The sequence below is a fragment of the Amphiura filiformis genome, chromosome 13 (genome assembly GCF_039555335.1).
Source record: "Amphiura filiformis chromosome 13, Afil_fr2py, whole genome shotgun sequence".
NCBI classification, from domain to species: Eukaryota; Metazoa; Echinodermata; class Ophiuroidea; order Amphilepidida; family Amphiuridae; genus Amphiura; species Amphiura filiformis.
Genome location: NC_092640.1, coordinates 24,942,506 through 24,965,958, shown reverse-complemented (window position 1 = coordinate 24,965,958; position 23,453 = coordinate 24,942,506). Strand labels below are relative to the sequence as shown.

The window sequence follows — 23,453 nt, the reverse complement described above, 5'->3', positions numbered from 1 at the left end:
TTATGCGCGAAACTTATCGTACTTTCTCTATGATTGGTTTATCGAGACTTCCTCTGAGATTTTTATCCAATCCTGTACGTCGATATAAGTACATTCTTGGCATTACTAGAGCTGAAACGTCATTTGTCGTAGCCTATAATTGGTCAAAATTGCTCCAATTGCACAACATGGACCAATAAGAATCATTGTTACAACAAATTTGGAGACGCAATAAGCACTTCCCAAATTACCAGATTAGCGATGTTTCCGACGTGTTTCTTCAACGTCGATTGAACGAAATTTTGACCACTTTTCGATTCGATTATTTTCTTCGATTCTATTGACTTCGATACTCTGATATAAATACAGTGAATATTGAGTAAGAAAAGTTTAGGATGTACAAAATCAGATAACGATATTATCTTTTATCAATCATGTAAAATGTAAGCTTATCAAAAAAACAAATGAAAAGTCAAAAATCACCATGTTTTGCATTGTTCCAACAATTGATATTCAGAAATTGGACCGATTGAAGTGAAACCTTCCCCTCTTTGAGTGCTTTTATATTGTAATTTATTTTAGTGTTGACATAGCTGAAGTCGATTTGCAGCCACACAGGTTACAGGTAAATATACATGTAAGTTGTAAATTGGTTTTAAAAATTATTAATTTTATGTCAATGATCTTTTCATGAATCATGTTTTCTTTAAAAATTTTGGGATCGATCGGCGATGTGAAAATGGGGACCGGAAATGTGGAACAAAACCAGCGAAAAATAACAGTCTTTTGGATTCCGGAACGTTTGATCTGAATGAATCTAGCATTTTGAAGTAAAAAATATCAAACATGTTTTGCAAAATGCAATTGAATGAGAATTTTTTTTAACAAAAATATTTCATAAAATTGTTTGCCAAAATGTTTCACAATATTTTTTACAACATTTTAAAAAAATGATATCCCCAACCTTTTGTCTATTGTACCGGTACCATACTAATTCAAAGTCTCTGTGTTGTGTCGGAAAATTCCCGGTACAGTATTTGGTGTTTTGGTGTTTTTTACCAGTCTTGACTTTTAATATCTTTTTTCTGTGGAAATAAGTTTTTTAAGCTAAAGGGCTATGGCATGGTGTTATGGATTTTGTATGTGGTCACGTGGTTAAAATAAATGTAGGATACACTCTAAAGAAAATATCTTCAAAAATGTAATCAACATTTTGTGCGTGAAGTTACGTATATTTTCACACCCTGTATCACCACTTTGGTCAATCATAACATGGCAAAAGTATACATTTTATTTAAGCTCATAGTGTTGCCTGCCACAAAATTATATTACATTTGAGGTATTCCATATCAGTAGCAAATGCAATAAATTATGAATTTACTAGTAAAATTAATTTTTTTCATGATATCACCCTATATATTTTCTTACGCACCCTGTATACCAACCTCATTTTTGCCTAGTTGGATTCCTTGGAACATGAGCTTTCCAAAAATGTATAGTTTTGTTGATGTGAGATGTATAGTTTTAGAGATGTAACAATTTAAGTGAAAAGGAGGACAAAAATCAAAATCAGTGCTTGTAACGCAAATGTGCCCCACCATATGACACATGACCATGTAAAAAATTGCATGTTTATGATAAGTATTTTACCTGTAATATAATGTTTGTAATGTGTATCCATTTTAACATGCTGAATAAAATAAAATATGTCGTTTGACCTATGACCTGATAAACAACACAAACTACTCCACGTGGAAGTTGTTGACATTGTTTGTGACTTTTGTTGAACAAATTCCTATTTTGTAACAACATGTGACACACCAAAACATAAAGATCGACTATCTAATGACTTCATAGTGTACAATGATTCTAAATTTACCATTATCTGCGGATTCCTAAGTTCTGTTCAAACATGAATTTGTAGTTTCATATTCTTGCCGTGATCGCAGTGTTACGGCGAAGCTGCCAAACAATTCAACACTGATGGCCACGTCACGGGGTTGACAGTGATTCGCCGATTCTCCAAATTTGGCCAAATTTGCACGCTACGGTATGCTGTACAGAAGCTGCCGCGAACCACTAATTTGACTTCCCATATTGCATTGCGTGAAAAACATGGACGCCTACTGCGAGTAAGAACTTCGGCGTGTTCTCGCCGATTTCATCTTAATGTGTAACAAATAATCATCTGATTTCAATATGGAATAAAGAAGAAGAAACTGTAATCACCTCATATACGACTAGAGACAATTTCAGTAGAATAGTAAGTGTGCGTAATTGCTAACGAAGATGAATTAATTACCGTAAATAACAGGTAACCAACACGATAAAGGGTGCACCTCCGTGTATGTACCCTAACCACTCAGTCTCTCCCTGATAGTCATAACGACCAAATGATAAATGACGACTATCATAGAAGACTGAGTTCCGCAGTCTAAGTGCCTAGGTGCTCTGACGATAACACTCCGATCGCCATGCAATCTACGTTTATAGTGTAGTAGGCCAGTGGGACAACGGAAGCGCTACGTGAACGAGCTATTCTGTTCCCTGCAGGCCGGGACAAAATTTTTATATCAAGTTCCCGACGATGTCCCAGCCAGCCCCCCTACCCCGGTGAAATAGTAGGTTTGCCAGGTGAATTCAAATTTGCCATCAAACTGCATCATTTTATATATCAAATTAAAGCCCTTGAGTAAAGAAAGCCAAAACTGAAAACCTTTTTTTCATAGCACTTTCCATAGCAAAGTTACATCTTGTCAAACAAAGATTGACTTTCATCAAAAAGATTCAGCTAGCAAAATTCCCAAAAAAAGCATTTCGGTGGTGTTTCTAGATTTTAATCTCATGTTGATAGCAGCTTTTTAATGGAACTGCTATCCTCTAAAATTCCAGGTGCGAGTGACTAATCACCATAAAAAAATCATATATTTGGGTTAAGGGGTACTACACCCTCGAAAATTTGTGTCTATTTTTGCATTTTTCTCAAAACTAATAACACAGTGGTAACAAAAGTTATGTATATTATAGGGCAAGGAATTCAATTACTACACTGGAATTTCAGTGACCCAAGACAAGCGGTTCGTTATTTATGATAAGAAATAAGGTACCGCTAGGATGTACCTCATTTCCTATCATTATACTGAACCGCTTGTCTTGAGTCACTGAAATTGCAGTGTAGTAATTGGATTCCTTGCCCCAATAATATACATAACCTTTGTTACCAGTGTGTTATTAGTTTTTGAGAAAAATGCAAAAATAGTCACTAATTTGCCACAGGGGTGTAGTACCCCCTTAAGTGAAGTATCTAGACAACATACATGTATTTATGTAGGTTTCCTTGACCGGCCAGTTCTTTTATATTTCTATGTATTGTGTTTATCTAGGCAAATTTGGCTGACTGGCAAATGTGTTAATTAAGGTTTGCCTGGCATACCTGCAAATAGTGCATGTGTGCAAGTTCCGGCCAATCTCCTGTCGAACTCAGCTCCACACAATATCCCAGCTCATTTGTTTTTCATTACTGGTATAAGGTCAGTGTAGATTGTCTCTAAAAGTTTTGCAATGTTTAAAACTCACCGTTTGGCGCACCGCATATCATGCACATCGGTATTTTTATATACTTATAATATAGCGTCCTACGTATGACATTCAGACATTAATATAATACATTGTAGGTCCTGTTTTGCTTGATGTGTGCCGATTCCGTACTTGAAATAGAACCTTCAACATGATATATTTTTCATATGACAATCGACAAACGTCCCTGCTTTTGCACAATAAAAATTATTGTTAATCATCAAGAACGGACATCGGGACAGAAATGTGAATGCCCAGCAAAATTGCAAAATTTGTCAACATCCTTAAAAATATTTACATCAATGCCTCAGGGCTTATGCTGCCAGCCCTGTAGGGAGTGTTTTACACACACAGCCAGTTTTTGCCCACATGGCCTATACTTTGATACACAAATCTTTAACATACATGTACCGTATTCATTCCATTTACCGCCCAGGGCGCTTAACAAAGTCATTTTGGGTGAGCACTTATTTTTTACATTGTTTACATAATTACATATGTAAAAAATGGCCCAGAATATGGACCTATGTTTGATACACGAGTAGTTGCATGCATGGATTCTGTGTATAAATGATGTGTAGTAAAGTCGCTGCGTGGGCGCTTATAGGGGCATGGGCGGTTAATGGAACGAATACGGTACCAGGTTTTTGAATTTACACACCCAAACCTTCAAATCCTAGACCTTGTACAAAGCACAGTGTTGTTCATGTTCGATTTGTTTCCTTATTCATTTAATATTGTTTTTATATAAAATGTTATCTGCACATTCTGCAGGTAAATTAATATCCTACATATGATTCTTTTCACCTGAGCTTGGTTTTAAATAACCAACCCACAATCCCACATGCCTGCTGCTCTGACCCATACATTGTATTACACATGTTATTATATTAATTGTTTGGACTCAAACCAATAGAGGCTGTCAGCCTTTCGCCATCTTGTGGGTACAAATGATACGCGGGTTCATGCGCGCCAGACACTACGCGCAGGGCGCAGCTTGCCACGCAGCTGTTTTCACGCATCGACGCAGTGATTTTGCTGATCACGCATGGAGATCGAACGACCATCGCAGCGTGTACCCACAAGATGGCGGCATATGACGTCACGCTGACGGCCTCTATACATGAATATAATGCTTAATTAAAAAAATTACGTTTGGTGGGTTGAAATTGAATCATGTCAAGCTAATCGGGCCTTTAAATCTGTACCTCATTCGTTGAACTAGCCTCGTAGTGACTGTCAGGTGACTATGGTCTGGCATGGTTCTTTGAATCTTTCATGTTAAAAGTAAAATATATATAGGCCCCCCTACATAACATACATGGTTTAAAAACTTATTTATGCCATTTTGAACCTTATGAAATGATTTTTATGCTATATAGCCTATGTTTGTTAACCACTTTTTTTATCCAAATCACAGTTAGCAACATGGGTCGTAAACGAGACAAGGGATTTGACAGCGGGCCCAAGAGGAGGACCATTCTGCAAATAAATAAGTCAACTGTCAATAACTCAGCACATACAGATTCACCAAGTAAGTTGAAATGCATCCAGTACATCAGGTCTACAACTGTAATGTCTCTGTCATCAAACAGTATGTGCTCTTTAGAACTAGATAAATCTCTGAGCAAAAAGATATGTGTGAAATAAGGTTCCAGGTTCTAATTGTTTTTCTGACGCGGTTTCTACAGCTTCGGGGTTTGAAATTCCGAAAAAGGGTGGGGGTTAGAGTTTTGCGGCTTCTAAAAAGCGCGGGAGCGATATATGTATTGCAATCGATTCAGGATGTCAGCCCACTGACAAATTGTCACACCCATTTGCCAAATCTTTCACTCTACGTGCTACTGCTTTACGATACACAGTCCAATGGCAAAGATCGTATATTTTTCTTTAGATGATTGTAGTGATAATTGTGCCAATGATGTCACAAATGTTTCAGATGAAGAAGAAAGTTATGAGTGTTTGTAAAATGAGGATATTAAAGTAGCGGCGTTCTATGCTATATAAATGCTCTTACAAGTAACCCTCCCCCACACACACTTGTCACTGATTTTGCAAGTTTTCCTGAAATTACAAGAGAATGTAAAATGCCCTGACCCACTATCTACAGTGACCTGGGTCAGTGATTCCCCTTCCCCAGGTCACTTGGCCAGCTCAAAGTTTTATGTGTGTTATCTCCTTGATTTCAACTGTTAGTGTTATGCCTATGCTTGACATTTAAAACTTTGTTGACTTTCAATATTTCGCTTGAACATTTTTCAATGATTATTCTATTCATTCTGCAGGTCATGTTGGAGCAGGAAATGCACCAAAAGGTATGTAAATAGTTTTTCTTGGTTTTAAGGGCTTCTAAGAATACAGTAACAGTTGTCCGAATTTTAATTTTTCTGATTTTCCCCCTTCTTTTTAATAAATGAAGTTTTAAAAACACATTCAATGACTCAATCAATGTCATAATCAATGACTAACATTGGTTTTGTTTCTGCTGCTTGTTTTTATATCATAAAAAACCAGCCCCCTATTTTTATGGGGTGCTATCCTGTAGCCTATTCCATTTCTCTTACGCTCACTAAAAGTAATTATAACAAGATGTCCCTCAAGCAAGCACTCGGCATACCCCTTATAGTCCATATATCTACCTCGAGTCACCGGCACTACTAGCTTTGAAGTTCAGCTTGCTCTGCGTTGACCTAGCGTTACTTGGTACCTGTGTATACTTTTACGCGCGTTATCAACGTGTCGGATATTGACACGCAAGAAATCATGTTAAGCCAACTCAGCACACGCTGAACTTCAAAGCTAGTGCCAGTGACTCAAGGTAAATATATAGACTATAGCTTGCACCTTTTCAGGGTTTTTCCCCAACAGCTAATTTACACCTTGCTATAATAAGTAACACATTTCATATAATCATGTTCATGTAATTTTTTTCTTGTACTCATCATTCAGCACACAACCCTCTTGGTCTCTTGGCGCATTATGGGGATAGTGATGACGATGATGTAGATGGAGACTCACCTATTCAACCAAGGCAAACCACCAAAGGTAAGAGACAACCAGAAACTTTGCATCTAGACAAGTTTGTAACTAAGATGATTTAAACTAGACTACCCATGTTAATAGAAGAAATCAGGCCCTTCCCAGAAGCGATTGTGACAGGTGTCATGCAAGGGTGAAAATAAACGGGATACAGGCCTTGTATCAGGCTCATTGATAATAAAAATCAGAATACCAGGCTACACATTTAGTCCATCACCATACAGCGTGCATGGGAAATAGGAAATGGTGAAACAAAATGGGGTTTCTCTGCAATGTGAGGTCAGAATTTGAGGTATTATTGTTGGATATTTGACCAATTTGGTTTAAAGGGGGTAACCCTATTGGTTTTGGATATGGATTGTCTTTAAAATTACATAATAATATCAAATATCGCCCCCTTTATGCTGCTTTGTGAAAAAACGAGAGCATTTTCGGCGTAAATGTGAATAAATAGCCAAATTTGCAATCCAATACCTTGGTATACGTGAATTGCATTCTGGGTAGGCAAGCAACAACAACCATTTCCGTTCAGATGACTTAATTTAATGCTGACATGCTGTACAATCAATGCCCGGCCCGTATTGAACGAAAAATATTTGTTTTTTCGTAAAAAAAAAAAAAAAAAGGAAACAAAATATATTTCCCCTTGCAATATGTACATTTCAAATGAATATAAAAAAGTTTGGGTTAAAAATGGAGAGGGAAAAAACATTCCGACACCTGATTTTGAACCGATTACCTCTCGGTAGAAACATGAAGCGGCGCTAACCGACTGAGCTAATCGCCCGCTGCCTCCATCGTGGAAATTTTATAATTAAATACGGCACACACCGTCTAGACGCGTCTCCTCAGCAGTTAGTGTGGTTCGCTTTTTCACAGAATGTGTATGACGCGAAACCAAAGTAGCTGTTGAGGCGACTGATATTACGAAGCTATTTCGTTCATAATTCCCGCCCAGAAATCAAAGTATTTACCATTGTTTACAAACTGGTATACCTGTAAAAGCCGCTGTGTTTCATGATTTCTCGGAAATACATCGACTTGGAGCGTCAAATTTCAGGATAGTAATGAGAAAAATAGTATCTATTATGTGATACTAAAACCTCATCAACAATGAAAAAAATCGGGGGGATGATGCTGTCGATCGGGTTACGGACCTTTAAATACTTCTTATTAACAAGCTGGATAGAATCTCGCATGCTGAGGGCCATTGATGAAAGGCAAAAAAAAAAGATTTGTCTCAAAGCTCATGAGCGGTTTGAAAACAAATGCGAAATGCGATTTATTTTCACTGAATTTTTCCGGAAAAACCTTATTTTTTTAAAATAAAAAACATTTCTGCATTTCTTTTTCTTCAAATTGCGCCATTTTACAAATGCGCGCGCAAGCTTTGAGACAAACCTTTTTTTTTTTGCCTTATCATGACAAATTCCTTGGGTTGACGTACAGGTACTTATATATAAATGCTATTTCTGCCAAAAACTTGTCATTTATGGCTATTTGTTATTGTATCATTACAGGTGGATTCATTGGTGTAGACGGGACCAAACCCAAAAATGAAATGGATGAAAAAGTGGCAGACTTCCTGGCTGTAAGTATACTTACATTTGTTAAGCTTGTCCTTGTAACTAATTTTTGAAAGATACCGGGTGTCCCAAAAAAAGGTTACATGTAGATTTTTGAAAATAATCTAAGTTAATGTTAACAAATATAAATATCCTTTTCATGACATAATCTATGTACCCTCTACTAGTACCCCTGTGAATGTCAAGTTCACAACCTATGTACTTAATCCGTATTCCACGCATTCCTGAGCAAGCTCTTTACGCGACATAATGCAACACAAGGTTCATTATACCACCGTCACAGCAGCCTTGTATTTGGCGGGGCACTTGAGTAGGCCCAGCCATAGCATGGCAGATGCAGTATTTTATTCTGATAAATAAAGAATAGAACTGGTTCAGTTTTGTTTCAAGAGTTCAGTCAGAAATGTTTATTTATTTATTTAAAACAAACAGCAGCGATTTCAAGTCAACAATGTTCAAACAAGGCCTAAATGTAAAAGATTGTTATTCATTTCACTATGTTGATAACATGAGATACAGCGTCCAGAACTGCTTTCACCAAAAACGTGTTCTTCTCTAATGTCCACCTTCCTTTATTTGTAACCACTAAGAGTTAAGAAGTTCTAAAACTGATTTTTGTCAGTGTACAATATTTTATTTTTCAATATGTTTCTTTTGTTCAATAAGTTCAACAATGAAAAATAAGAGAAACATAAAAGGTAATAAAGAAAAATCTGAAAACAAAGGTGTGCACATGTTCAACTTTCGTTGTGCGATATTTTGATGGTTAGCCACTCTTGACACCCCTGTCATCTTGCGCTCATAAGTTAAGTTGCTTTTAAGATACGGAATTGAAACTTGGCTAACAGTTACAAGAAGGATCAATAAATAATATCCGAAAAAATGACATTGTTTTCTTGTACCATCACAAAATGCGGTTCATTATCGACATGTAACCTTTTTATGGGACACCTTGTATTTTTTTTATTACTGAGTTTATTTCTGATACAGCGGCATCTGCCCAAACATGAATGGTTACAAAACCATAGACACGCCAGAGAGTCCCAGCAAACTCTCCTATAACAAATATTATTTTGATTTCAGGAACTGGAAGTCTGCAGTATATTACCGCCAAAATTGCCAATGACTGTCCTGGTTTGTTTTCTTTCCAACAAGGAGAAAAACATTTCCCACACTGGGAAGAAAGAAAACAGTCCCTGTTGGGATCTCAATGTCTCTTGACAAGGCTGGGCCTGGTGTCCAGATATTTGACTTTGCAATGTTGGCAACTTGGCATAGATACTACAACATCAAAGTACTTGTGATCAAAAGTGTTAATATGTTATAAAGTTTTGGTTATTTCCTTGTGTCTTTTGTAGGAGATAGATGCTTTAGACCCAGAACCTGATGAGGAGCATCCATCTGAGCTGCCAGCTTCTTCAGGAGGAGGAGATACCAACAATACCACCCAAGAAGCTGAGGCACCTGCTCCAGTTGACAATGGTAAGCTCATTCTGCCAGGGTAACATGTAATGGGCTATTAAAAATTCCCCTTGACTTGCAATTGTACGCACTACAGGACACTTGGCATAGATGTTATGCCTAACTATTTTATGTAATGCTCTGTCAAATAGCCACCCATACAAGGACAAAATTGTCACACTCGCATTGTAATTTAGTAAAAGGTCTACAGAGTCACAATAGCGCTTGTTAGCAGAGGTAGCGCTAAGATTTGGATCCCAAAAGAATAGAAATAAAGGGTTCAAATGACCATTTAGCAGCCTCTAAATGATAAATTTGTGCGCTAAAAGACTGCACCTATGACCCCATGGCGCAAGTTAGCGCTACCCCTGCTTGTTAGATATGTTTGAAGTTTACTGACCATCTGGATTATATATGATCAAACATTATACTATCAGACAGAGAAGAGAATAAATTATCCTTTTTTAAAACTGAAATTTGCATAAAAAGCCTATTTTATGAATATGCACCAAGCAAAATATATCTGTCCATTATTTACAGGATGGCAAGAACTCCTGGATGAGAACACAAACTGCATCTACTACTGGAACACCATCACCAACGAAGTCACATGGGATATGCCGGCTGATTTCCAAGCCCCCGCCCCAACAGAACCAGTCGCCTCGGAGCCTTCTGCAGAAACTACACCCCCGCAAGCCAATGAGCCAGCAAAAGTTGAACCAGTAGAGGAGAAACCAAAGCCTGTGCGTGAAGAACCAAAAGTAACTGTTGAACCAAAGAAAGTTGTGAAAGAGGAGAGTGTCGTTAAGGAAGAGACAGTTAAGAAGGTCCCAGCCATTGTGCCAGCAGTGGTGTCGGCAGTCGTACCAGTGGTTGTGCCAGCGGCAAAAGTGGCACCCAAGGCGCCTGTTGTTGATATGTTTGCTGATGAAGTAGAAGAGAAAAATGAAGATGTTGCTAAAATGGCAAGTAAAAAGATGCCTGTTTACGGCACATTGAAAGTTGAGTATGATATTGACAGCCAGGAGGAGGAGGAGTCAGAGGACGAGGAACCAGTAATTGAGCCTCCGAAACCACAAAAGCCTGGCGCGTACTCTATGTTTGTGAAAGGAGATGTTTTGCCAGCCTCAATGGATAAGGAACCTGATAGCGATGCCAAAGATCTTGCTCATTATGATTTGACTTTAGATGATGATACGCAGGAGAGCCAACTGAGTCACACCAATGGTGATGCGGGGGAGGAGGAGGAGGATGATGATGTGGTAGAGATGGATGCTGGGGATGATATCGATATTGATCAGCAGCTGGAATTAGCATTGGAAAGGAAGAAGGTATGTATTTGTTTATGTTTAGTGAAAGTTCCACCGAAATTATAGAATATATCTGGTGTGTGGTTGCATACATTACTGGATTATTATTGACAGCCGTTACATACAGCTGTAGGCAACTGCCCTCTTACACTACTTTTGGGCTCTGTTGCTTTAAATACTATCCAGACAGGTTGCGTCAGCTCGGCTTTGCCTCGGCTGGTCGCACTACGCTAAGTCTGTGAGGGCCACAGACTGCAGTTAATGCCCTCTAGATCACTTGGATACAAAGTAATACTAAAAAAGAACAACCTGAGAGGTTAGATTGTCATAACAAAATCTGAGGAGGGCTGTGGAAACCGTTGCTATCCAAGATGGTGAAAGAATTATTGTGAGGGACAGAAAAGATTTGTCATGAAAAATCAGAATTTGTTATTGTCCTGCACAATCAATTTTGCCAGAAACTTGATTTAATTTTTTGTTTCTTTCTGTAGGCTGAACTTGCCCAGCTGGAAGAAATAGAGAAAGGTTCATCAAGTCCAAGGCAGAAGAGAAAAATTAGCTCCCCACTGAACATCTATGGTAAGTACAGCTTCTTCATAAATGTCATCATCAATGTATAGTGTTGCAATACTGAAATATTCCTTAAGGGGGGGGGGGGGGAGCAGAGTATCAAATGCATTTTAAAGTTATCTGCAGTCCATTACAAATGTCAAATTTACAGCTATTAAAAATGAGAGAGAACAGGCTCACATTTATGTCAATGACAAACAGGTCTGTGTAGTTTGGGAGCAAACACTTATGCTGGTTTCATACTTTCTGCCACTTGCCGCTGCTTCATCATGTCGTTTGCACTTTTCTGCAAGCGGAGTGGCACGCTGCTGAGCGGCAGCAGCATGGTTCTGAAAGCCAGTGTTGCCACTTAGCACCGCTCTGTGCTCATTGGCCAAAAATCATATCCTATTCTCATATTTCACAGTGGCACCGCTCCGGAGTTGATGTTAATTCAATACCTACCAATCTGCCGCTTTGAGCAAAGCGGTGAATTGATCAATATATCGGCTTGCCGCTGGTCACTGCTAGCGTTTCAGGTGTGAGTGCCCAGTGAAGCAAAATCGTCGTCAGAGCGGCAAGGGGCAGGAAAGTATGAAACTAGCATTATGTACACCTGTATGTATGCACACATACTGTGTAAACTCGCACATGCTACAATTAATAAACTAGGAAGTGTCTGTCGATGCTACACTTTACAAGTGAAAGTATCTATTGTAAACATTAGAAATGTTTCCACTTGTCAAATTAAAATTGCTCAATTTATTACACAGATGAAAAAGGTGAGGTCAACTTGCTTTCCTTCAAGAAAAAGCGACTGGAGAACCTGAAGGGACAAAAACAGGTGCAGACGTCTGACCAGGGAACCCAGTGTGATAAGGAACTTGACAAAGTTGCAGCTGAAGATGAGAAATATCAAACTGTCAAGAAACTCAAGGAAGAAGCAAATTTAAAAGTAAGTTAAACAAATTTATGCACTTTGCTTCATTTTTTCAGATTTATGATTTTGAAAATTTATGATTTCGAAATTACTCTGTATAGAATTTTCAGTTCTTTGTTTTCTGTAAAATTCATCACTTCGCATTAAAAAGCCATTAGAGAATATAACTTGGAATGTATAATACTTTGATGTAACAAACTTACTAAAATAGCTCATTTGACTAGAGTGTTGAGTCTAAAGACCACAAGGTCCCAGGTTCAAATCATATTCTAGGATTATTACATTCCTTTACCAATTTTAGCAAAAGATAAATTTTAGGCATTACTCAGTGATGATACATCAATAGCATATTGTATGACTATGTTGCGAGTCAATATATTGCACATGTGTAGTACCGTAGTTATTCCATAAAAATATTATTACTGAAGTGCATTGTCATACACTGCAGAGGGAGAAGGGTTTATTATCTTCTTCAACTTTTATGCTTTCTCCAAGTAAGCTGACCTTTCATTTTGTAAAGATTCGCCTAATGGCACTATGGGCTGTCTTGTCCTTGACCTAACTGGAATTTTAGGCACAATCTAAAAATGCCCTCACATAGAAAATTCCACCGGCAAATAAAGGTATGTACCCTTAATTCTTGTTGGGATTTTCAGAGGAGGGGCTCTCTATTTGTACATGAAATTTACTCCAAGACAAAGGAACCCATGTGCGCCATTAGGCAAACCTTTACGGTATGAGTTTGAATGAATGAAGGCATATAAACCACCAATCAGCTGATCTTCTTTTATCACATTGGTTGTCTTGCAGAAAGAGTTGTCTGAGCTAGGATCAACACTAACCAGTAAATTAGAATTCCTAGGACAAACCAGAAAGGGTCTCTCCAAACTACAAATACTACTTATAGAAATTGAGGTAAGTGGCAAATTATTGCAATTAATACCCTAAACCCAGTCTTAGAAAATTCTCACATATTTTAATGTTGTGAGATTTTGTGGAAGAAAACAAACTATATTTTGTGAGATTATAGTTGCATACTATTTTAGCCATATATGTGAGGTATTTGTAATTTACATTTTGAGATATTTTTGAGATTCAGGCAGTATTTGGTTTCCCTCAGAATACGCTCGAGACATTTGTTTTCATGCAAGCGCGACATGGATGATGGGCGCATTTGAGAGACTCACAAGAGGCTGCAGATGAGATGCAGAATTGTTTTTGTTTGTCCCCACGCACCGTCGGCAAGGACTGGAATACCCCCAATTTTCTCCCCAAAGCTGACGGCGCGATTGTACGTGGCGGTACAGGGAGTCTCGGTTCTCTTCCTCTAATTCTGTGGTCTTCTGCACAACGAAATACATTGAACAGTGGGGATAATGAATGTAGTAATGTAGCATATATTCATATTTCTCATTTCATTTCTCTTTTGTACAGACCCGTATTTTAGATTGGAGAGAAGGGGCACTAGATGGCAAACACTTGCTGCGCAAGCTACAGGTAGCCGACTGGGAGTTGCAGGTCAAGGAGAGCGAAGCAGTGCCCCTGGGTTGGACATGCACATGGAACAGGTACGATAAGCCTGTTTATGTACTTTACCCCTCTAGAGGGCGCCCTGAGAAGGGCTGAATTATTAACGGTACTGTTATTAAACGCTCGTGAATACTGATGTATGTGCTGAAGAAACGTTTGCGTCTTGAGATGACGAGAAGAGGAGAGATGTTAATAATGTTTTTCCACCCCTCAGCAGGTCATAAATACTGTACACACATGATAGTATCAGATATTTAGTTTGCACACATACACACATTTTGACACAATTCTAGAGAGAAACATCATTCAGAGGAACTATTCAGAAATCCTGGTTTTTTTATTCCAAGTCTTGAGAAATTTGTAGACTTAGCTGTGTTTTGAAAGCTTTGAAATTCTCTTTTGCAATTTAAAATCCAGAAGTTCCTTTTTTTTTGTTCCAAATCTTGAGAAATGTGCAGACTTAGCTCTGTTTTGAAAGTTTTGAAATTCTCTTTTGCAGTTTAAAAAGAAAAACTGTTCAATTTTGCTGAGAAAGAACAGATTTTGATAAAAAAACCTCTAATAACTTATAAATTATAAAACCAAAATATCACTTTCTCGTAATGTTAAAATACATTAGTAATTACTGGATGCCAAACTTGGTACATAGCAAGGCAGTATGATCAACCGTTCAACCAATTAATTTAACACTTTGATTTTACCTGCAAAGTCCATCATCATTAACAAAACGCTCAAAATGAATCAGAAATTAGCATTGTTTTTGCAAAAACACACTTAGATTTAATCATGCTGTAGGGTGAAACGTGCATATTGTGTACTTTTTGAGACCATGTACAATTTAAGTAGCTACATCAGTGGAACAGCGTGCTAGCTACGTCCACTGCATGTGTGACGTGGATGATCGTATAAACCCTCGCCGATGTACGATGGAACCGAGAGCCGTACAGAGAGCCCGTACTACAAGGAGACATCAAGACATAAGCGAAGAGCCGGTGTGGTCAGTCAAAACTTTCTTTGTATCTCTTTCATATTTTTGTGAAATGAAATTTTGTTGTTATTTATTTATGGTACTGGGTGTGGTATTTTGTAAAGTGTTGAGTTAACACCATGTTTTTGATAGAACCTCAATTGACAAAAGTGGTGCACTATGAGGAGAGCAAGAGCAATCACTCTCTACTGCTCTCCTTAAATCTGATATAGGATAGTGGTTTTAGCTCACCTTAGTTGACCATTCTCTCCTTACATTCTATTGTAAATGCTCTAAACAGCTCTCCTGAAAGACTCCAAAAGAGCTATTGAATGCTCTCCCGCAAATTCCAAAAGGCAGTCCTTGATGAATGTACAAGCAAATTTGGGTTAAGAACTGTATTGATGGATGAGCATGTTTCAGTTTCTTCTGTTTTAGGAAATGCCAGGTTTAATTATTGATCGTTGCTTAACAGGTGGAATCAACTACTCATAAAATAACTTGAAATTGGCAACCAAACTGTTAATTGTTTCTCTCAAAACCATGGTAAAAAAGTTAGTGGACAGACGCAATTTTGGGTGCTAGTTGGTTAGATCTATGAAGCCATCAGCTAGCTGGAAGTTTTATTATCTGTCCATTGAAGATTTATATGGTGCAGTTTAAGTTGTTATGGGAGAACTGCAAAGCAAAATGAACACCCTCATAACAGAGAACTGCAAAATCATAAGGCTATGTCTCCTAGGTTTGATTTTATCATGCTCTAGGTAAACGTTATAACATTCACCTTTCGATTTCAAATGAGGAATATCTAAGATCCACAGATTCTAAAATGGATTAGGGACTTTCTGCACAAGAAGTAAGTTTAGTTTTTTGTGGGTAATGTTGCACACATGCATAAAATTAGAAGTAGGGGTGTCACCATGAGTCCGCAGACCAGATTAGCTGAAGTCACTAGGTCAGATACCTTTTGCCTGAACCACAGACCAAATTGACCCAACACATATTTAAATATTCAAAAGAGACATAGCGGACGACACAGTTCTGTATTATGAGGTGTGGAAACCATTAGACACCCAGTTGAAAGAAGGTTGTGCTTTGATGTGAAACTCTCAAAGATGACTATTCCAGTTATATTGTGAAATTGTGCCACAAACAATCTCTTTGTAGTCTAAAAATTATGACCAATTAAATATTCAGTTACGATCTTTGTGGATTTAAAAGTTGCCATATGTTGTGGAAACCGTGGGCAGTTGTGGAAGCATTTTTGGTGAAAGTCACATCTCACAGATCATTGCCATTTCTGAAATTAAAAAGTCTAGTGGGAGTGCATATTCGCTATCATTTAAAAATGAATCCATAATTTTTCACTTGGCACTAATTAACAAGGTGTAACTGAAATGGATCATCCCAGAACAGAGCACGCACCAAAAGTTTTTGAGGGAAGCGCCAAGCATGGCAAATTCCTTCAGTCATCATCACCGATGATTTGATAGGAGTTCTATACCAGTGTGTTTTTTCTTTGTAGAGTATGTAAATGATGACATCAACTCTACATCTCGGTTGAGTATTCAAGAAAGAGTGTTGCACTTTGGAATTTATTGATTGTTTTCAATACTCATATTGCGTTATAACTTTAACAGTGAATCTGTTTTGCTGTTGCACAAATGTTCATCAAAGCACCTTGCAACACTATGGACCACAATGACCTCATCCCAATGGCATAGTTCAATAACCTCAATTAAACAATCATAGCGCAAAGTTTGACCTCAAGTTTCAGAGTATGAGTTTTTGTACCCACATTTTCAAAGGTCATTCAATGAATGTACACATGTATTGGGGTTAAAGAACTGTGCCCTGATAGATGAGCATGACGTGGATGCTAGTGCAAGTACATTTATAAATATACTGCTTCATATCGCCAATTGTTGAATGCAGTTTAATACTACAAAATACTGGAAAGATACTTGCATACGGTGTTGACATATCTCTGAACAACTTAATTCCAAGGTGCTTTGGTATATCATGATTTGTAATATTTCTTACCAAGTTGTGCTTCATATTCCCCACAAGGTGATAATTGTCGACATTTGTGGTGAATATGCCACTATATGTATTGTTGTATTACAACCAGCCCAGAAGGAGCAAAAAGGATCAACCGCATCAGTCATTAACACTGTCGGTGTTCTTTTCCGGCTTTTCTGCTTCCCCCCACAGAACACACAAACAGTATTACTATACCAACTCCACCACGGGAGAGTCTCAGTGGGATTATCCAGCTGATGCGGCGACAGCAACGACAGCGCAACAGGAGAGGTTGGAAGGGAACACAGATGGCAAGGACAGTCAGGTGATGTTTAACAGAGCGTCCTCGCAAGATGATAGCGAAGCGCGGGCCAGAGGGAGTACAGCAATGTTGCATGGGAATGTAACGAGTAAACAGCTAACTGCACTAAGTACGTATAATATTCAGAGCTTCAAGCAACCCTATATTTCCTATCTTGCTACCAGCCCTCGAATTACGGATCTGAAGGGGCACGGCAACTTTTTTAGGGCAAGTTGAAAATTGCCTTGGATTTTCACTGAAAAGGCAAGGCAGCACGGCAGTTTGTAATATTTCAAGAGGGCATCATGGCAACTGTTGAAAATTTGAGAAGGGCACCAAGGCAATTTCTCAAAAGTGAAGAAAACACACACAAACATATATAGATGATTTTATAATGATGGGGCAGGGCTGGGGCACCGACGGCAACTTCATTAGAGGGCACGGCATGTGACTGCAGGCTTGGGTAAAGAACATATTTTGAGGGCATTACGGCAGTGGGGATGGGCACCCACGGCAAAATGCCATGGGTGCCGTGGGTTAATTCGAGGGCTGCTTGCTACAAAATATACTATAATTCCTATATTTTTCCCAAATTTAGGAAATTGTTTTTTCCCCTTTTGCTTGTGAATTTTATGTCAAATTGAATATTTCTGTGAGCTTCACATGCAGTAATTGTAAATGTACATCAGTGGGTAGATTTACTTGCCTCTATTTTTTTGCCCAGTATATTATTCATACCAGTCCGAAATAATGCATACATCATGCAAAAATTAAAATATTACAGGGATTTTCACCCCTTGACAATAGTTGCTGGTCTCTTATGCTCACTGTATTTGACTTCCACTGTCCTATATTTGTCCTATATTTTGCAAGAGCTGGCTTGAAGCCATGTAATATATCTAATATATCAGTATACACGCTGCTATATCTAACATTGTCAGCAGAGTCGTAACTTTCAGATGAGCTTAGGTTTATCTCCTTGTTACATGGCAGAGAATCTAAAGAGTCGTTTAAAAATATTTTGCCACATTCCAAATGGAGTCTTACTATATGTTATAGAAAATTTAGTCATGAAGTTATTCAAAAGCATTCATCTTTTATATGTATTATGTCATTATTATTTGTGACTAAAAGTGGATTGTTTATTTCTTTTCATTGATCTTCCAGGTATAGCTGAACCACATGTATCCATAATAGCCACGCCGCCACCACCACCACCTTCAGCCCCCTCCCCTGAACCACCAGGACCACCGCCTCTTCCAGATGATGCCCCTCCTCTGCCAAGTGACCCTCCACCACCTGGCACAGGACCAGATCTTCCTCCACTCCCTCCAAGTCCTCCCCCAATGCCTCCAAGTCCACCAACTCCAGAAGATTCGGAAGACGGCGACGAATCGGAAGGTCCGTCTTCGCGACCTTTGACCCCACCTCCACTGCCACCATTCACAACAGCAGCTACCTTTGGTGCTCCGCCAGCACCACCAGACATGGATGGTGCAGTGATAGGAAAACCTCAGGTTTTGTACACCAATGCACCGACAGCATCAGGGGTCACAATTGGAAAACCGCCAGAGATTGTTGGAGGTATAGATGGCATGCCAGTTGGAGATTTTGGGGGTGCCCCTATAGCATATGGGGCTCCACCAGCGCCGCCATCAGAACCAAGTGGAGGAGGTCCCCCTGCATCACAACCAGTTAAAAAGAAGTCCAAGAAGGTAATGCGGTAATTTCCTTAATCTCTAATGGTTTTTGTTGAGATTTCTCATATAAAATCATAAGGCTAAAATTTGCATTCAGGTTAAAATGTTTTTTTTAAGTTGATTGTAACTCTTGAGATAAAGCTCAGGGTCACTTAGATCACAAACACACTCTAAAACCATGACTGCCTTTCTTACAGTCTCCCGATTGGTTAATTACATGATATAACCATCTGAGTAACCAATCAAAATAGAGCTTTTAGAGCCCCTCATCTTGTGTGTATTTCAATGGTCTAAACTTAATATTTTTACCTGTTTATTAAATTGCAGATAAAGAAGAGCAGTGCTGTGAAGAAGAAGATGCCCTTATCCTTGGTAGAGAAATGGAAACAAATTCAAGAGGCACAGGCCAGAGAAGAGGAAGAAAAAAGGAGGAGAGAAGAGGAGGAAGATATGGTGATTGACCCATCTGTCATCGCTCAGAAGAGGATAGCAGAGTGGAAGAAGCAGCAACTGCAAGCGTAAGTTGGGTTTGTCTGTCTGTTTCCTGGCTGTTTGGAGGATGTTGTGGGCAGTGGCATAAGTCAGGGTTTTTTTTTGGGGGGGGCAACTTTATTGGGGAGATTTGATAAAAATGGAGTACAAAAATGGCCTAAAATCTTAAATACCAGAGCAGCCAGCATCCCACAGGGGTAGCAAGATTTCAAGCACAGCTGAAGCTGTCGCCATTTCCCCTTCTCCGCTTTTGCTATGCAGCTTGTTGTGTGTGATCAGTGTTGGAAATAAGGTGGGCTCTTTGGGGGGGGCATGTCAGGGTTACAACAAATTTCCCAGGTTTCTGCAATGTAAAGTTACCGAGATAGAGGGTCACACAAAGGTCAAACACCATAACTCACAATTTGATCCTATTGGGCTATTCCCATTGAAATCCATACAGAATTAATCTTCCACACAGGGAGTGTGAATTTTAAATGGGAATTCCTATGTGGGTGACTCCATTTGAAATCTACACCTCCTGTATGGAAGATAAAGGTCATGTCTTCCATAGGGGGTGTATGGATTTCAACTGAAATAGCCCATTGAGATCATTGACTTATCTTGGGTTCTAATCTCTTTGAATCAGATAGGTAGATTTTCCCCCATAAGGTGACAAAAAAACCCTGTTCTACAGGGGGACAGACCTATCAAGTAGGGTCGGTCGGTCAGACGCTTTTTGTTTTTGTTTTGTTTGTTTGTTGTTGTTTTGCACCAAAATTTGAAAAAAAATCGTGAGGATTTTTTGCAAACACATTTTTAAAAAAATTGTACAGCCAAAATTAATTAATTTTCGCCCCAAAATGGCTGATTTTACATGATTTAAAAATATCTCCGAAATGCAAATTCTGAACAGGTAGAACAGGGGTGTTTTTTTTCGTCGGCTAACTTAAATTTTATTTATGAACTTTGGTAATGTTATTTGTCTTTTCTACTCTTCTCTATTACAGGGGGAAAGCAGCACACAATCCTAACTTTGAGACTATCAGAGGCGATTGGCGTGAGAGACTAAAACGAAAGTGATCAAACCCATGATGTAATCTTTGTGTAATATCTTGTATAGTGCTGATTACCAAAATGACAGACAAATGCGTAGTGTCACTGAATTCCTTCTGGAAAGGAATCTGTGATAAGTCGGATGAAATTTGCCTTGATTCTTTCATCAATTTATTTTTCTCGGACTAGGATCCAATCCTGATCCATGCTACTCTTATTCCAGTAGAGATCAAGATAGCTATAATTGAAGACCAAATTAAAAAGACTAGTTTGCGCCTGACGTCAGGGCAAAAGCGCGGCATGATTGGTTGCTGACCTGTGCAGCACAGCATTTTTGGGCTGGTTGACAGGACGTTATACACAAGCTAGTCTTTTTAATTTGGTCTTCAATTATAGCGCTCATTCTGTGCATTATGATGTTGCTCATATATACATTGTGTAATATTGTGCTTACAATTCAGTTGTACTTAATCCCAGGACAATGGTTGGGACCATTGTCAATTGTGTCACTATCTCATCCAATTAGACCAAAGTCAGTAATAATGACATATCATATCATGTTGTAATACAGGAGCGTTAATACCGGTCCCGAGTTGACTTGAATTGAACTCCTAGCGATGCTGTCGCTTTGGCAAAACGGTGGAGTGATCGATATATCGGCTTGCCGCTGGTCACCGCCAGTGTTTCTGATGCGACTGCGTAGTGAAGTAAAATCATCAGCAAGCGGTAGGAAAGTATGAAACCAGCGCGAGAACATAACTAGACATATATAAAGTTCATAACTTTGCAACCAAGTATACCACAGACTTAGGAATTTAGTAATCTTGGGTACTGAGCAAGTTTGTGATGGTAATAATAAATTTCAAAATGTCTGAGTGGATCAGATTGTGTCACAGTGTGGTATTCCAGTCAAAATCCATACACCTGCTATGGAAGGTATGCCCTTAATCTTCCACACAGGGAGTGTGAATATCAAATGGGTTACCTGACAGTGACTCCGTTTAAGGTCTATGCCCTATGTGTGGGGGATTAAGGTACTCTTTCCATTGGGGGTGTATGGATTCCAACTGAAATAGCCCAGTAAAGAAACTTGGAGCTACTGTCACTAGTTGCAGCATAAAAATGAACAATGCAGCCAGAGCTGGAAGGAGTTGAGTGACTGCTTGGTCAAAGGTTATAATAATAATAATAATAAATAAAATTTATAAAGCGCCTTATAATGTAAAACAAACTCAAAGCGCTGAACAAGCTTAAAAACCATTAAAATATATCATAAATTTACATGAGAACAACATAATAAAAGTAAACTACAAGATTAAAATACACTTAATTTACACTTAAATAGATTTACCAATGAAACATGTTGAGAATCAAAAAATGATCATAGTAACAGACCTTGTGGATGATTCTTGACAAACTTTAGACAATTCTGCTATGGTGAAATACCATGAAAAGAATATAGTCAGTAAATGTTATGATCAATGGAATCAGATTTGACAGAAGTCAGAAAGCTGTGTAAATCAGGGCATAAAAATTTCTAAATGTAGAGTTTGATCTGTGCATATACTTCGGTCAACATATAAATGGCAAGACTGATAACGTCATCAATGGATATAGAATGGCGTTCACACAGTTGGGTGCAGCACTTGGGATAAGTGCATCTTACAAAATGTTTGACTGGCACACATAATGTGAATTTATGCCAGGGTAAATAGAGCCTATATTTGCTGTATAAGGTTGAACAAAGTGTCAAATGACTCATGGTTGACTAACATTCAGTGATGCATCCATTATCAGTACGAAGTTACAATATGTGACCTGTTCGCAAGTTGGGGGTTTCGAGACTTTCCAATTGTTAAGTGCAGTTCTCAGTGGTATGTCGTTTTTGAATAGGGACATAATATGCGGTACTCTATTCAATTCTGACCACTAACTAGCAAAGGACATACCACTGCTAATACAGGTGTATATAAAGAAAGAGCATCAACTCAACAGTTGGAAAGTCTCGAAACTTGCGACTAACTTCATACTCATTTCGTGGGAGCAGATCACATATATAAAATAAGCACTGTAGATACCTCAAGCTTAAACTTAATCCATGACCAATACAAAGTTCAACTATTCTGCTATGCCAGACATTAGGGAGCTGAAGTTTTATTGCTGCAGTGGTATTTGCAATACACATGCTTTATGCTTAAAACAAAAATATTAGTTAATTACATATGTGATGAAGAGTTCAAAATTGAAGTGGATTTTCTAAACATGCTGTCTATAAGTAATGCAATTCATATAAATATAAAAAAATCAATTTAAAATAAAGCTTGACATTTCGCACCCACTTTGTGTACATCTATGAAGAAATTCTGCATCTTGAATATTAAGTTGGCACAGCAACTTTTGTTCCCCCTTTTCTTTTCTTTCTTAGACTGCAAAATGAAAACTACATGCATGGGACTGATTTTGGAAGACTCCCATTCATCAAAAATAGTGTAAATCCATCACAAATCCCATGATATGTATTCAAAAGCTGAATATTTACTGCTTATACCAATATTGCTTTTACAGACATTACTCCATGCAGCCCTATGGGTGTTCTTCCATGTTAAATTGGCGACCAAAAACATATGTATCATTTGCATTTATCAGGAAAGGCCCGGAATCAAGTGAATCTTCATTTGATCTTAGTTAAGCAAGATCTATCAATGGCATTAAACCCGTCCCGCCACCGTGTTGCGCCCTTGGGCAAGGCGCTTTGTCTCGCTTGCCTCACCCCACCCAGGTGCAATGGGAAGCTGTTAGGGGTAGTCACAGTCGTTGTACTGATGAACCCTGCGCCATTTGTAGGCAGCAAACGTGGTTCCGACATATTCTAATAACGGCGGAATAAATGTAAAGCGCTTTGAGGCTGTTTACGGCATAAAGCGCTATATAAATATCTACATTTTATTTTTTATTAGCTTATGTGA

General features: G+C 38.5%; 1 protein-coding gene across 8 annotated transcripts; it reads left to right on the top strand.

Annotated features, from left to right (window-relative positions):
- The first annotated feature begins 211 nt into the window (after window positions 1–211).
- On the top strand, window positions 212–23,453 carry LOC140168152 (formin-binding protein 4-like). Of its 8 annotated transcripts, none has more exons than XM_072191472.1 (16): window positions 215–358; window positions 562–594; window positions 4,975–5,089; window positions 5,841–5,870; window positions 6,502–6,600; window positions 8,115–8,185; window positions 9,539–9,662; window positions 10,182–10,972; window positions 11,443–11,530; window positions 12,274–12,455; window positions 13,251–13,355; window positions 13,875–14,008; window positions 17,152–17,390; window positions 18,428–18,975; window positions 19,288–19,478; window positions 20,442–23,453. In XM_072191472.1, exons 3-16 carry the CDS (start codon window positions 4,984–4,986, stop codon window positions 20,512–20,514), a joined length of 2,781 nt encoding a protein of 926 aa, XP_072047573.1. In that variant the 5' UTR covers window positions 215–358; window positions 562–594; window positions 4,975–4,983; the 3' UTR covers window positions 20,515–23,453. The 8 variants fall into 8 exon arrangements, with proteins under 8 accessions (XP_072047569.1, XP_072047572.1, XP_072047570.1 ...); XM_072191474.1 differs by having other exon boundaries at window positions 562–597; window positions 4,976–5,089; XM_072191473.1 differs by having other exon boundaries at window positions 562–616; window positions 4,976–5,089.

Bases quoted from the DNA above. Each gene is read 5' to 3' on its own strand.
- LOC140168152 (XM_072191468.1), top strand. From the start codon at position 4,984: ATGGGTCGTAAACGAGACAAGGGATTTGACAGCGGGCCCAAGAGGAGG. The intron at 9,663-10,181 runs GTAAGCTCATTC...CATTATTTACAG, and splicing joins ACCTGCTCCAGTTGACAATG to GATGGCAAGAACTCCTGGAT. The intron at 17,391-18,427 runs GTACGTATAATA...TTGATCTTCCAG, and splicing joins TAAACAGCTAACTGCACTAA to GTATAGCTGAACCACATGTA.